This window comes from Condylura cristata, unplaced genomic scaffold (assembly GCF_000260355.1).
Source record: "Condylura cristata isolate star-nosed mole 26May11 unplaced genomic scaffold, ConCri1.0 scaffold00003, whole genome shotgun sequence".
Taxonomy (NCBI): domain Eukaryota; kingdom Metazoa; phylum Chordata; class Mammalia; order Eulipotyphla; family Talpidae; genus Condylura; species Condylura cristata.
In genome coordinates this window covers 33,424,932-33,439,848 of record NW_004567104.1, presented here as the reverse complement: position 1 = coordinate 33,439,848, position 14,917 = coordinate 33,424,932, and the positions used below count along the sequence as shown (strand labels likewise).

Here is a 14,917-nt window from a genome sequence, read left to right as displayed (position 1 = left end):
CAGACCTCTCCTGGCCCGCCCGCTGCTTCCCTCAGCAGTGTACTTCGTCGATCTGCCTGTTCTGTTCCCCACTCTGTCTCTGGTGAAGCCTCCTACCGCCCCTGATCCTCTGGCCTGTACCCCAGCTCTGTATGCACAAATAAATAAATCTTTAAAAAAAAAATTTGCTCAGGAAAAATTGAAAATAACTTGGACATATATTTTCTTTTTAAGGGCATGAACCCAAAATTAAATGAGTAAAAAGTGACCATTGTAATGTATTTTGTTGGTACTTTAAGGCCTTTCATTTATAAACGTTCTCAAAATGTTAGACTTATGTCTTCAGAGTCAGAGAATCAGATGATCCAGCTACAATGAATATAAGCTAAACAACAATAACAAGAACATTAATCAACACTTTAGGCCTGTGGCAGGTATCAGAAAGGTTTTTGGACCTTATTTGTATTCTTGTTGAAACAGACAGAGTCTTCTTAGATTGATGCAAGTAAAAGCAGTCATTATCCTGAGGATAAATTTATTGCCCATATGATGCTCATTCTTAAAGACTCGGAATAGGGAGGGAAAGTATAAAATAGGAAATTGGACTTCTGACAGGGCAGGTGAGCATGATTTATAATAAACATTCAAGTTAATGTAACCTGGAAGAAAGTAACATTTATCTTTATGTATAGAGATAATTATGACAATCTAGTGTATTCTGGCCTCCACCATCTTTGTAATGAAATATAGCTTTGAGAACATTATCTAAACTCTCAATTTTTTTATATGAAAAATGGTGGTAATGAGTTTCTTTTTTTTTTTTTTTAAAGATTTATTTATTTGTGCATACAGAACTGGGGTGCAGGCCAGAGGTGCAGGGGCGGTGAGAGGCTTCACCAGAGACAGAGTGGGGAACAGAACAGGCAGATCGACGAAGTACACTGCTGAGGGGAGCAGCGGGCGGGCCAGGAGAGGTCTGCCATGCCATGTGGTCACCTCTGGGGCAGGCGGGAATCGAACTCATGCAGAGGCGGCTTTACATTCTCAGTGCTATGCTTTAACCCGCTGCGCCACCAGAGAGGGCCGGTAATGAGTTTTTAAGGATTAAATAAGAGTATAAACAACCTAACACAGTATTTAGTGAATAGTAGAGACTAAACAATGGTCACCATTCTTCATGATTACATTTATGCACATATTAGTGTCTGAATATACTTTATTTAGATTTTCAAGATGTATTTATCAGGGCTTGGCAATAAAACATATCAAAAAATAGTCCAGCATGTAGTAAGAAAGACGTGGATGTTCTATAGATGATAGGCTAAATACTTAACAGCATGCTTCATTTAGATGTGTCTGAGTAACAGGATCCTCTAGAATAAATTTTGCATTTGAGTCAATATCAGTTTTACCACTTATGTCTAGATAAGGGTATATATTAAAATTCCTAAGTTTGTAAACGGCAACACTCTGCTGTCACAAAATTAACTCATGGGCAATGACTATAGCAAGATTGTCTGAATATTTAAGTGGAGCCACTCCTTAAAAAGTAGTTGTTTAAAGTTGGTGTTAGCAAATAAAGGAAAGTACAAAATGAAAGACAGAATTTAAAATATGCTTTCTGATCAACGTGGTATATTGGAAGTGGTATGGGTTTTGAAGTTTGTAGAAATAGTTCAATTCTGGGAAGTATATTTGTTTGTTTTTTTTTTCTGGGAAGTATATTGGTTTTTTTGTTTTGTTTTGTTTTGTTTTTAGATTTATTTATTTGTGCATACAGAACTGGGGTACAGGCCAGAGGCACAGGGGCGGTGAGAGGATTCACCAGAGACAGAGTGGGGAGCAGAACAGGCAGATTGACGAAGTACACTGTTGAGGGAAGCAGTGGACAGGTCAGGAGAGGTCTGCCGTGCCCTGTAGTTACCTCCGGGGCAGGCTGGGATCAAACTCATGCTGAAGTGGCTTTCTATTCTCAGTGCTGTGCCTTAACCCGCTGTGCCACCAGGGAGGGCCCCTGGGAAGTATATTTGTAATAGGATTGTAGATTCTTTTATGAAGACATCGACATTATGATACTAAAGGAAATTGCAAAAAAAGTGATAAGCATTGATAGAAAAGGTATCAGAAAAAAATCCAGAGAGGATAAATAAATGCTGAAATTGGTGATGGGGTTTCTAAAATGGTATAACTAAAAGAAATAAATTATTTAGTCTGGAGTCACAGCAACTTAGAAGACATAGCATTTGACCTTTTGAGATATTATATTTAATACTTCAAAATATAAAAGATATTCTTTAAAAAAAAGATCTCTTTTGTTTCAAGGTTAAAAAAATACATTTTGAATACACTTCTGTCTCTTATAGTTATCTCATATACAATAAGCATTTTTGGGTTGACTTCAGGGGCTTATGAATTCCTTAAAATTAGGAAGTATTTTGGCACATATATATGTATTTTTCTGTGGAGAGAACTATAGCTGATTTATAATTTTCATCATTTTTTCATAAGGACTTATGACTATCCCTCATCTGACATTTCCCTCCCTATCAACCTACAACACACAAACACACACACACAAGTTAAGAACTGTGGACATAAGGTAAAAATCTATAGAATATGAGTGAATAGAGTAAATGACTTGAATTCCTAACTTAATCTTTTACAAGCTTCATTACTTCAGGGGAATTTGCCTTTTTAAAATATGAGTAAGGATGTTCAATTCAAAGAATGGCTATAAAAATCAAAAGTGGTAATATAAAGAAAAAGGGTTAATTTTTTGTTTTATTTTAATTAATTAATTTTTTAAAGATTTTTATTTATTCATACAGAACTGAGGTACAGGTCAGAGGTGCAGGGGCACTGAGAGGATTCACCAGAGACAGAGTGGGGAGCAGAACAGGCCCAATGACAAAGTACACTGCTGAGGGGAGCAGCGGGTGAGCCAGTGCATCAGGAGTGGTCTGCTGCGCCACGTGGATCACCACGGGGGTGGGTGGGGATCGAACTCATGCTGCTGAAGTGGCTTTAGCTTCTTGGTGTTGTGCTTTAACCCACTGTGCCACCAGGGAAGGCCCTAATTTGTTTATTTTTAACTGAGGTGATATTGAGCCACCCCCATTAGGTATTACCACTACCAACTCACCCAGAGTCTACTTCCACAGACCATATTATCTCCCTCCCTCCCTGTTTTTTTTCCCTTCCTAATCTCCTCTCTATTTGGTGTCTCAGTTCTATAGTCAATTGTCAAGGGTTACTTTTTTCAGCTTGTCATTATATGACTATTAAATAGTTACTTTATATTCCACATATTAGTGATATTATCTGGTATTTGTCTCTCTCCTTCTGACTCATTTTGCTTACAATTATCCTTTCAAGCTCCATCCATGTTGCTGCAGATGGCACTACTTACTACTATTAAACTATGGAAACAATCCAAGTGTCTCAGAAAAGATTAATGGATCAAGAAGATGTGGGATATATACACAATGAAGTAATACTCAGATCAAAAAGGAATTAATTTTAAACACTGAAACAGAGGTTATAGTTTAACAGCCTATAGTTTGACTTTTGAGATTCTATGTTTGGCCCACACCATTATTGTTTTATGAATTAATTCATAAACTAATTGTAAGTAGGTAAAAATCAAGATTTATACAAAAATCTAGATTACTGGTTTCTGTAAAAATCAGAATATAACCTGGTAACACTGAGCCAATGTTTCTCTTGGCAGCTGCTGGTTGTAGCAGAACATGGTTGTCCCTCCTTAAATTGGGCTTATTTTCCAGGTCTGGTCTGCGTCACTGCCTTGGATTACCTGTCTTTCCTATCCTCAAAACATTATTTAGCTGTAGCTAAATGACAGTTATACCTCCACTATTATCCTTTGTGTCACTATCAGAAAAAAATGGGAGGTCAGGGAGCCTTGGCTTTACTCTAGGATTCCATTTCTAATATTCTACGACTTCACAGGAAGTTGAGATGATTATGCTAAGTGAAGTAAGATCAGAAAGTGAAAGACAATTACCAAAGCAAATCAACTAACAGTCACCATAAAAACAACTCTTAGACTATAAAAAATATAGTGGTTACCAGAGGTGGGGGGGGGGGAGAGGAGGAAAGGGTTAAAGGTGTCAACCTGATAGTGGAAACAGTGCTAGAACTTCGGTGGTGGATAAGGTAAGGTTTGTACATACACAGAGATGAAAACAGACTCCCAAAACTTACATAGCATTATAGAGCAAGGGTAACGCCAGAATTATTTATTGTCAGATATTAAGTAACAGGTGCCTTCTATGAAAACAGAAGTGTACTAGTGAAAAGTACAAAAGGAATATGGCTTTATTTACTATAAATAAATGAGAGTCAAAGTAGAGATCAACCTGATACTCAGGGAAAAAATTAGAAACAAGCTTTTACTCATAATTAGCTTAAATAAATTTATACTTTAAATAAATTGGAGGTGGTTCAGAGTAAGGCAAAGAATATAAACTGGAGTAAATTGTAAATATCTTTTATATACCTATTATATAAAGGCATTGTTCTAGGGGTCCCAGTTCTGGAGGAATGTATGTAAGATGCATTGTGCTTCTAAAAGTTGTGTGTTCAGTAGGAAATGTCCACAAAGAGGCAAATAATATCAGGTAATTTATGTTAATCTAATGGGTGGTATAATAAATGCTGCAGAAGGAGATAAGAAACTGAGACTTTCGGAGTATAGGGTAAGGGCTGTGTTCTCTGAACCCAGAGACTGCTTCAGAGAAGAACAACTTTAAAATAGGTTTCAAATTCTGCAAGCAAAACATAAAGAAAAGCAGAAGGGCAAGCTGGAGGTACTTTGATAGTTCAGCCTTTTGTTAATTGAAAACTTTGTTGTCCTTGGCAAGAATGCAAAGAGATGTTTATGAAAAGTGATATGAAAGAAGACAGTAATTAGATGTGAGTGATGTAAGAAGATTGAGGAATATTTACAGGTCTACTACATTGATTAATTGTACTTGAAAGACAGTTAATATTTGAAATTTGACATGTTAAAATCAACAAAATCTGTTATTACTGCCACCATTGTAGGTCATGATGATAGTTTATTTATATTAAAATATTTTAAAATGACAGTGACTTCATTTCAAATTTTCTATTTTCTTATTAAATGACTTTCATTCTCATTTTAGTTTCAAAATATTTACTGGCCCAAACTGAAGTTGTAGTCTCTTCCTGGTGTTGATATCAATGAGAATGACATTAGAGATTGTTGGCCAACTTATCTTTTTATTCCAGCTAAAGTTTGTGGTTCCTTATTATTGCCTCAACAAATGTTAATTGTATGATCTTAGACAAGAGATTTAATTTCTTTTACCCTTTCTTCTCTTATCTGTAAAATAGAGATATTCATCACTTTACAGAATTGTGAAGCTTTGAAATAAGATGATTGGGAATACAAATTAATAAATCAATTAGCACATAGTTTATAGCTGCTAGGATTATTGTTTTCTTTTATACATTTACTTATTCTCTTGAAGGTTTTTTTTTTTCTTTTAAGCATCTATAACTTAGTTCTTTAGCTATCTTTTACTCATTACCTTTCTACTACTTACACCAATTTATCTTTGTCCTTAATTGAGATATATTTTATGGCAAACTTTCACTTCTTTATGCTGTTTATATTATTTTTGCCTATTTTTAAAATCTATGAATAAGTGTTCAGATTTTAAGGGATGATTATTGAATGTACTATGCTTCTAATTAAATCAACATGAAGAATAAGATACAAAGAATACTTTGTGTGAATTAATGAAGGAATCAATTTCAATTTTTGTCAGTTGTTATGAGAAATAAATATGAAATGTTAGTAAAATGCCTGTCATACAGTATTTTATAAATGTTAGCTATCGTTATGTCACTGTAAAACAGGGGCTCCTTTTGTTTATATAGAATGATAATAGAGAGATAATTTGATGAGTAGTGGAAGATTTTCCTTGATCAAAATCAGCCCCTTCATTGTTCCCTAAGTTTCAGTAATAAATATTCATTACCTTGGATTTAGATTTTTGCCTTTGGGACTTCTCTGCTACGTGTAAATCTGTTTAGTATGGGTATTAAGGAGGTCTCCTGTGGAATTGAGAATATTGTGTTTCTTTTTTTTTTTTTTTTTTTTTAAGATTTATTTATTTATTCATACAGAACTGGGGTACAGGCCAGAGATGTGGAGGGTGAGAGGATTCACCAGAGACAGAGTGGGGAGCAGAACAGGCTGACTGACGAAGAACACTGCTGAGGGGAGCAGCGGGCGGGTCAGGAGAGGTCTGCCACGCCATGTGGTCACCTCCGGGGCAGGCGGGGATCGAACTCATGCGGAAGTGGCTTTAGCTTCTTAGTGTTGTGCTTTAACCCGCTGCGCCACCAGGGAGGGCCATGAGAATATTGTGTTTCTTAATTCTGATTACACACATGTCATTTTGTGAAGCTTCATCAAGTTTATAAAGTTAGTGTTCTGTTTTGCATGCGTGCTACATGTTAATAAAGGGTTAACTTAGAAAAAATAAATATAAATTGTGGAATTGTGTATCCGAATAATTAATCACTGCTATATATTGATGTAAATTATGTTTTAGTGACTTTCCTATTTTAAAGGTCTTTAAACTTGTTCAGCATTGAAATTTCTCAACACCCAAGTCTAATTCATCTTGGTCTAAACAGGACTCAAAAGGAGCATGATTTGAGGAATACTGTTTTTAAGTATAGCTATTTCATTTTTTTTTTCAGAATCAGTGTACTGTATTATATTTTGTTTAATTATAATATGAAAACTTGTTGCTAAACGAAGTTTAAAATAATTTATTAAACTGAAACATGCTTATATTTTTCATATCCAGGTATTTAAAAAAATCTGTCTTTATTGTTTTTTTTTTTAGATGACTTCAAACCTGCTTCTATTGACACTTCTTGTGAAGGAGACCTTGAGGTTGGCAAGGGTGAACAGGTGACAATAACTCTGCCAAATATTGAAGTGAGTATTACTATATCTTTAGACTTAAAAGTGTTTTTTTTCAGGACTTACACTAAATTTCAATGAAAATAATTGCACCATTCTTGTCATGAGAATCAAGAAATTAACCTGTGATAGCAAAGAAATATGTAAACATCTAGTCCTATACATTAAAGCATATATAAAACTGTGCAAGTAAAGTCTGGAAAGGCTTTATGTAGAAAGAAGAAATTTGCAGAATAAATTTAGTAGATTGAAGAATATGAAAAAGTTATTGGTCAGAGTAAAGACTGAAATATAGACTGAGATTAGATAGTGAAGAATCTTTAGTGTTGTATTGCCTATTTTGGACTTTATCACATAAGTAGTAGACATTTGTGCTTTTGGAGTTATTTTAGCAATAGTTTGGTGGATGGCTTTAAAAGAAAGCAACCAGGGAGGCATTAACCAAAAGTTTTGTCTATTTTTAAAATTTTCAGATGCATCCAAGTAATGCTATCAAACACTTGCATAAATTGCTTAGCATTCAACTTGTATCTTTTTATTTTTTTTTTACATTGACTTGGTCTGTTATCAGAGAGAGCCAAGGCTATAACTTTATATTTTAACCTATAAGGAAAACACTAGATTTTCTGAGATTTTTTTTTCTTTGTTTTGTTGTGATTCATCCACATTCTCATGTATGTATTGTGAGATGTCTTATCATGGTTAGAAGTATGTATTGCAAGTAAGCTTTCTATCCTCTCGTCTTTTTCTTATTCTTATCAATCAGCCCTATATAAAATAAGACTTCACTGTTATGTCATATTTTATCAATTGCTGCCTATGAAGCTTTTCCTAAAGTTAGTTAAATCTGTAGGGTCTTTTGAATATGTATTTCTCAAATGCTTCCTTCCTTAGGAGAAAATGAAAAATCAATACTTTGGTATAAAGTATTGAGGATAAGTCTTCGTATTACACTATGATGAAAAATTATTCAGATTTTGGCATCTTGAAAATAGTTTGGAAATTTAGTACCCAATAATCTAGGGGGTTTTTTTTTCGCTTTGTGATATTTATTACAGAATAACTTAAAGCATTCACTTGATTTTAAAGTTATTAAAAAGCTGTAAGTGGATAAAAGTCACCACTAGTAAGGTCTCATTTTATAGTTTTACTGATCAGTCATGATTGGTTTGCAGAAAATCTTAAGATGGGTATTTTCTTGCTACATTGAACACTGTTTTCCTAAAACTGTAATTCTTCCGGTCTTTTCCCTTATATTGCTTTCCTACTTCAATTGGATAGAAATTTTTACATTTGTTAATAAACTTCTTTTTTCACTCACTCACATCTTGCTTTAATTAAGTTACCATCCACCATGGGTTTGGTTATGGTTGCAATTTAAATACTTGTTTGTTTTTTTTTTCTTCCTATGTGAAAGAACTGGGATGTAGGCCAACGGCCAAACTGGTGTGAGAGGATTCACCAGAGAGAGAGTGGGGAGCAAAACAAGCAAATCTACTGAAATACACTGCTAAAGAGAGGATCAGACAAGACAGGAAAGATCTGCTGTGCCATATGTGGATTAGTGCCCTGTCTGGCTATTGAGCACAGGCTGTAGAGGTGATAGTGCTGAGACTTAACCCCTAAGCCACCAGAGAGATCCTGAAATATTTATTAAAGTGATGACAACTATAGGAAAAAATTTTAAGTCTTCAACTTGTAAATTTGTGAAACATGTAATAAGCCTCATTTTTTTGTGTTTGTAAATGTGAACATATGAATGAAAGACTCGACAGGCCATATATACTTGTACCTTCTGTGTGGTAAATCCTGTGGGAGATAGCTATTGGGAATAGGGTAGAACATGGTCATTTTCCCCTCCCCCCACAAAAAATACCATTTAATAGGGAAGATAGTAAATAATGGATTGAAACACATAAACCATTACAAAGGTTTATGAAGAATTATATTGGAGTTAAAAGAGAGGTGACTCAATCTGGGAAAGGAGTGGAAATAGCAATATCTGTTTTAAAAATGAGTTAAATTCACCCAGGTAAAGGAAAGAGGTGAAGACATTTTTAGGCAGAGAAAAAGACATGGGCTAAAGCAAAGCAGTAAAAGATTTTGTTACATTTGGAGAACTCTGCGTAAGTAGAAGGAGTACATGTGGTGACACTCTAGAAAAAGAAAAGGTATTGGAAATTAAGTAATAAAGCCCTAATGTGTAATGCAAAAGAATTTTAACTTTATCCTGTAATTCTTTTAGATAGCTCAACGAAAGAGAATTGTTAAAATTACCACCTGTCAAGAAAAGCAGTGTAGAGCGTTAAGGGGTTTCTGGCGGAACAATAGCAGTGGAGCAAGTCATCTCTTCAAGATAGTTGTCGGTGCTCACATCCACCAACTTTTGTGTGATACCTGTTTTTCCCTCTGAGGAATATCTTTTCCCTCAAAAATGTTTTTAAAAGAAAGCTTAAGTTCCTTCAGAGTTCTGATTTTGTGTAAATGTAATGATTGTTAACTTGAGGCATTTAAATTCTCCCATTTTCTCTATAAACTGAAAATAGAAATGGTGTTTCATGAAGAAAAAATATTTAATTAAGAAAACCTGTTCAAGTATAGAAGGCAGTTATAAAGTTTATGAAAAACTTCAGTTGTGACTTATTATAAAAAATATTCTTTTGTTTATATTCAGTATTCAGTATCTGTGAAGGACTTGTCAAATTACCATAAACCATTGCTTAAAATTAACACACTGGCTCTCCCCTGTGGCACACTGGGCTAAAGTGCAGCACTATTAAGCTATCTGCAGCCACTGCAGCATGAGCTCCATCCCTGGCCAGGCAGGTGACCCACATGGCACAGCAGATCTCTCCTGACCCCGCCCACTGTTCCCCTCAACAGTGTATTTCAGTAGATCCTCCTGTTGTGCTCCCCACTCTTGTCTCTGGTGAATCCTCTCACTCCCCACACCTCTGGCTTGTAACCCAGTTCTTCTATGCATAAATAAATTAATTAATTTAAAAAAATATATACATGTTTTAACACATTTCTATAAAGTTCAAAAACCAAAGATAACATTGTTTAAGAATATATATGTATATATGTATGTATGCATGTTTGGAATCAAGTAGGGGAATAATAAACAATTTTCTTTGGGATCAAGGGATTAGTAACAAAAGATAGAGGACAGACACACAGGAAGACGGAGGTCTTTAGAACACAGAAACATTAGTAACTTGCTTACTTTAACCTTTTCTTAGGGAAAATAGACTAGTATAATGAATCTCCATGTACACAGCATTGAGCTTCAACAGATATCAATACTTGCTAATCTCTAAAAATAAATAAATAAATAAAGGATAGTGCCAATTCTTAAAATATGTTCTACCACAAATTTTTCCTGGCATATTTTAAAGCAAGCCCCAGACATTATACCATTTCATAAATGTTTATATATGCAGCTATAACTTATTTTTTTTTGCCTGAGTGCCATGCTGTTACCACATATTACACAATTAATTATAATATCTAGTCTACATTCACATTTTTATGATGATCTCAAATTTTATCTTTATACTACTGAGCTCAAATAAGATTCTTATATTTTGATATTATGTTTCTTAAATATCTTTTAGTCTATAAAAACTCCTTTTCCAGGTTTTTTGTCCAAAAGAGTGTTTCACATTGTAGATTTCAAATTATTTCTGTTTGGTATTATTTAACTCTTCCTCTCTTCCTTATACATCCTATAAACTGACAGTCATAGCTATGTTGGTGAGTTGGATTCTTTGTGGGATTTTTTTTTTATTACAAAGTTTATTTTTACATCATTTTGCACATTTTTTTTTCCATCTCGATTGTAATCCCCATGGGTTTCCCATCACCAAATCACCCCTGTGCCACCACCATAGTCCCATGCATTTCTTTGTGGGTTTTTTTTAGACAAGAATATAGGTAATGTTGCATACTGTCTTCTGTATTACATTATGAAGCATATAATGCCTGGCGGTCTCACTTTTAATGACACTAAAATTAATCAGTGGATTTAGTGTAATGGGTATTCCTTGATACTTTGGTTTTTCCTAATTTGCATAGGGAAGCACCACTTGAATAAAGTTCCAGATTAAAAGTTTACACTTAGGAAGCAAGAAGGAGAGGGCAGGGAAATATGATTCTGGGCTTCTGTGCACATATCCATAAAAAAATACTGGTTGCATTAGAACTGAATCCTAAATTACCCATTGTAAACATTGAAACAAATCTTTACTAGCTCAAGACAAGTGCTTCCTCTATCCCATTTCCTCAGTGATGGCAGCCTTCAGATCTTAGCCTCTCTCTCTCCCCCTCTCTCTTCTTTCTTCCAAGTTCTCTCTTTCTCTCTAACTACACTCCTTGTCAGAGTAGTAATTATAGTTGATAACATAGAGGAAGAAACACAAAAGATCTCAAAGGCCCTTCCCAACTGAATTTCTATGATAAGTTTCAAGTAATGATAATTAACTTTCTAAACAGGGTTCAACTACACCAGTTAGTGTTTTCAAAGGGTCAAAGAAACCTTACTTAAAAGAATGCATTTTGATTATTAACCATGATACTGGAGAATGTCGACTAGAAAAACTCAGCAGCAACATCACTGTTAAAAAAACAAGGTATGTGGTAAATTAATAAATTATTTTATCAACACAAAGTTTACTAAAGTAATGTTAGCGAAAAAAAATTATGTATTGTCACATACATATATGAGTTATTTCTGTGTGGTACAAAATTTAAAATTTTATGAAGTTTAAATTTAGTTGAGAACTTGTTCCCAAAACTTTTACCATTTCTCTCTATGATATAAAGGTTTATTTTGTTTCTGAATTTTTCCTATAAATATATATATAGTTATACCTTTTATTCTATTGTAGCTGGTTTCATGGAATTTCCTAAATAACTTCATCACTAGTAAACATTTATTAGACATATAAAAGATGTAAGACAGAAAAAAAAATTTCTATACAAATATTAACCTCAGAACTTTGGCACTTTAATTGGATTAATGGATCATTACATTTAAAAAAGGTCAATAAGATATTATAGCCATCTCAAATTCTTTATCTAGAAATAGGTACTGTATTGATTATCACATATATAAGGAACTCTCTAAAGTCATATAAATAGCATAAACAAAAATCATTCTAAAAATTAAAGGAAGGTTATGATATTTGGAGCATTCAGGGAGCTCTTACTGATGTATGATAAGAAGTGGCTAAGTTTTAGACCTTTTTTCCCCTGAACATACTTACTGATCAGAATCTTCTTGGATACTCATTAAATACATGAATCCAAATTTAACTTCCAGTCAGGGAAGGAATCTGGGAGCTCTGTTTTTATTTGCTCCTCATACCAGCTGTTTCTTTTATTAGTAGGAATATTTGAAAAATATTGATTTAGTTGATCAGAGAGAATGTGAGGTATAAGCAAGGTTTGACTTATTTTGAACCAATAAGACTTGTTTAAATAGAAAAGAGATTTGTCTCTATGTCTGTGTATATGTATTGGAAAGTTAGGAGTGAGGTTGACAGTGGGTTAGAAGTAAGGTGATAATGATAGGCTGAAGCTCATGCCTTCAATACCCAAGAAAATAGGGCATTGCATTATTGACAGTGGTTACAGATTAATATTTTTTTAACCAGGCATTGACTTGAGTATATTTTGTTTTGAAACACTAACTTGCCAAACAAACCAAATAAAGAAAGTAACAAAAAAATCATAAACCACAATTTTTTGAGTGTAGGAATGAAAAGAAAAGTTAGATTTGTAGTGCTTTGTAAAGGAAGAACTAACGGGATTTGATGTCTAGAAATGGGAGAGGCAGAAGTCAAGTAAAATTGTTATATGCACTTCATAGCATTGAAAGAAAACTAAATGAACTGCCTTTAGTAATGTGTCTTTGAACTATAAATGAAAAATGTAAAAGTGATTTATCAGTGATTTTAGAATTTAGGGAATATATTATACCTATCATATATTTTAGTGTAATTTCATTTTCTTATAGTATATAAATTGTGTATCTCTTATCTCTTCAAATTTAACAATAGTTTTGTTTTGGAAACATTTATTTTCCTCAATGAACTTGTGTCTGTTATTATTACATAATGAATTAAATTTATATTATGATACTTAAATATAATTTCAAAGATCTCTGGGGTCAAACGTGCCAATTTTAGCAACTTTGTAAATCAAAATTGTTGTTACCTTGCTGTCATACCTCTTTTGATCTTTAATAATTACAGAGTTGAAGGAAGCAGTAAAATTCAGTATCGTATAGAGCAACAGCAGCAACATATGAGGAATTCAGTTAAGACTCCCAATCTTGTCAGACATTCTCCATCTGAAGATAAGATGTCCCCAGCTTCTCCAATGGATGATATTGAAAAAGGTAAAATCCAAATGTATATAATGTCGCTTTAGAAGATATTACTAAGAAATATTAACTGAAATTTTTCATTTTATTTGGCTAACTGTAAGCTTTCATTGAGAGCATAATTTTTTTCCATTTTTTTCTTGGGAGAGTAATATAGCTTATGACTTAGGGAATTATGTAGGCAAGACTATATCAAGAGAATTTATATCTTTTCATTACTCACAGGGGAAAGTATTTAGATATACATAACTAAGTTTTCTTCTTTTTGATGGTTGTATGATTCAAATACACTTCTTCACACCTTCCTGTTGAAATACTTGATATATAGCCAGACTGTAGCTGTGTAAGATATCACCACACCAACAGGGAAGTGAGAAGTATCAATAGTAAGCAGAAACAATAGGCAAGTTCTTCTGAATTGCTACTCACTATTTTCAGCAGGATGGTATTTCTAGAGAGATATAATCCTTTCAAAAGTCACCAAAGTATGTTTGTTTTTGCACTTTGCTTTCATAACATGCATGTAACTCTCCAGTTTCACTTACCCCTTTCTCTATCCAGGATAGTATTAGTTTCCTAATTTGTTTTCTCTTCACAAATAGTGAGGAAGATATAAACTCAGAATCCTTGTTACTATAGATAAGAAATGTTGAATTTTTTTTTTGCTATAGCATATCCTCCAAAATTGAGTTGAATGATGTCATTATAGACATATACACAATAAATACTTGAACATAAAAATCAAGCTATTGAAGGGAAAGAGGAAGCAAAATTTCTAAATATCCTAAAACATTAAATGTAGCAAAAATGAATACATAAGTGGCATTTTTGTATTATCTAAGATCTCATAGAATCAGTCTCTTCCACACCACTAAATTCTAAAAGGAATTCATCATATTCAACTTCATCATAGGGAACATTAACTGTATCATATCTTCAGCGATAATTTTACACCAAGAAGTTAAAATCTGTGACAGTTTTTAAGCAAACACCATAAAATAAAGACATTAGAAGCATTAGAATATGTTTTGAATATGTATTGAAGCATTAGAATATGTTAACATGATTTAAGTATAAGATCCAATTTTGTATAAGAACTTGCCTTGAGAAGTTTCTATAGCATGTTCCTTAGACTGTCTTCTTTAAAATATTTTATTGATACTACTATCTGAATGTCTACTGCTAGGATTGAATCACCTTTTTAAACTCATGACTAGGTGGCAGTTGTAGTAGTATTTCTGTAGTTAAATTTTTACATTTACATCTTAGCTTTTTGAAACTTAAGTTTAAGCACACACTTTTTGATAAATACCTAAATTGCCTCCTCCCCAACACTATGTACGTATAAGTATACACATATATATGTGTGTGCATATGTATTCTCCCTCACTACACACACACACACATTGTAAGAGAACTCATAATATGGTATTGGCACAATGAGTTAAAGCATAACGCTGTGAAGCTAGCCTCAGCTACTTCAGCACGAGTTTGATCCCTGCCAGGGAGGTGACACACATGGCAGATCTCTCTGTCTCTCCCCCATATACTTTTTTTTTTTT

At 33.7% G+C, this 14,917-nt stretch overlaps 1 protein-coding gene across 1 annotated transcript in view; it reads left to right on the top strand.

Moving 5' to 3' along the window:
- The window catches only part of EAF2 (ELL associated factor 2), a 27,386-nt gene that overhangs the window by 2,179 nt on the left and 10,290 nt on the right, over positions 1–14,917 (top strand). Inside the window, exons 2-4 of the mRNA XM_004675444.2 lie at positions 6,888–6,982; positions 11,462–11,598; positions 13,225–13,370. Of these exons, the coding sequence (XP_004675501.1) occupies positions 6,888–6,982; positions 11,462–11,598; positions 13,225–13,370 (378 nt within the window). The remainder of the gene's footprint in view (positions 1–6,887; positions 6,983–11,461; positions 11,599–13,224; positions 13,371–14,917) is intronic.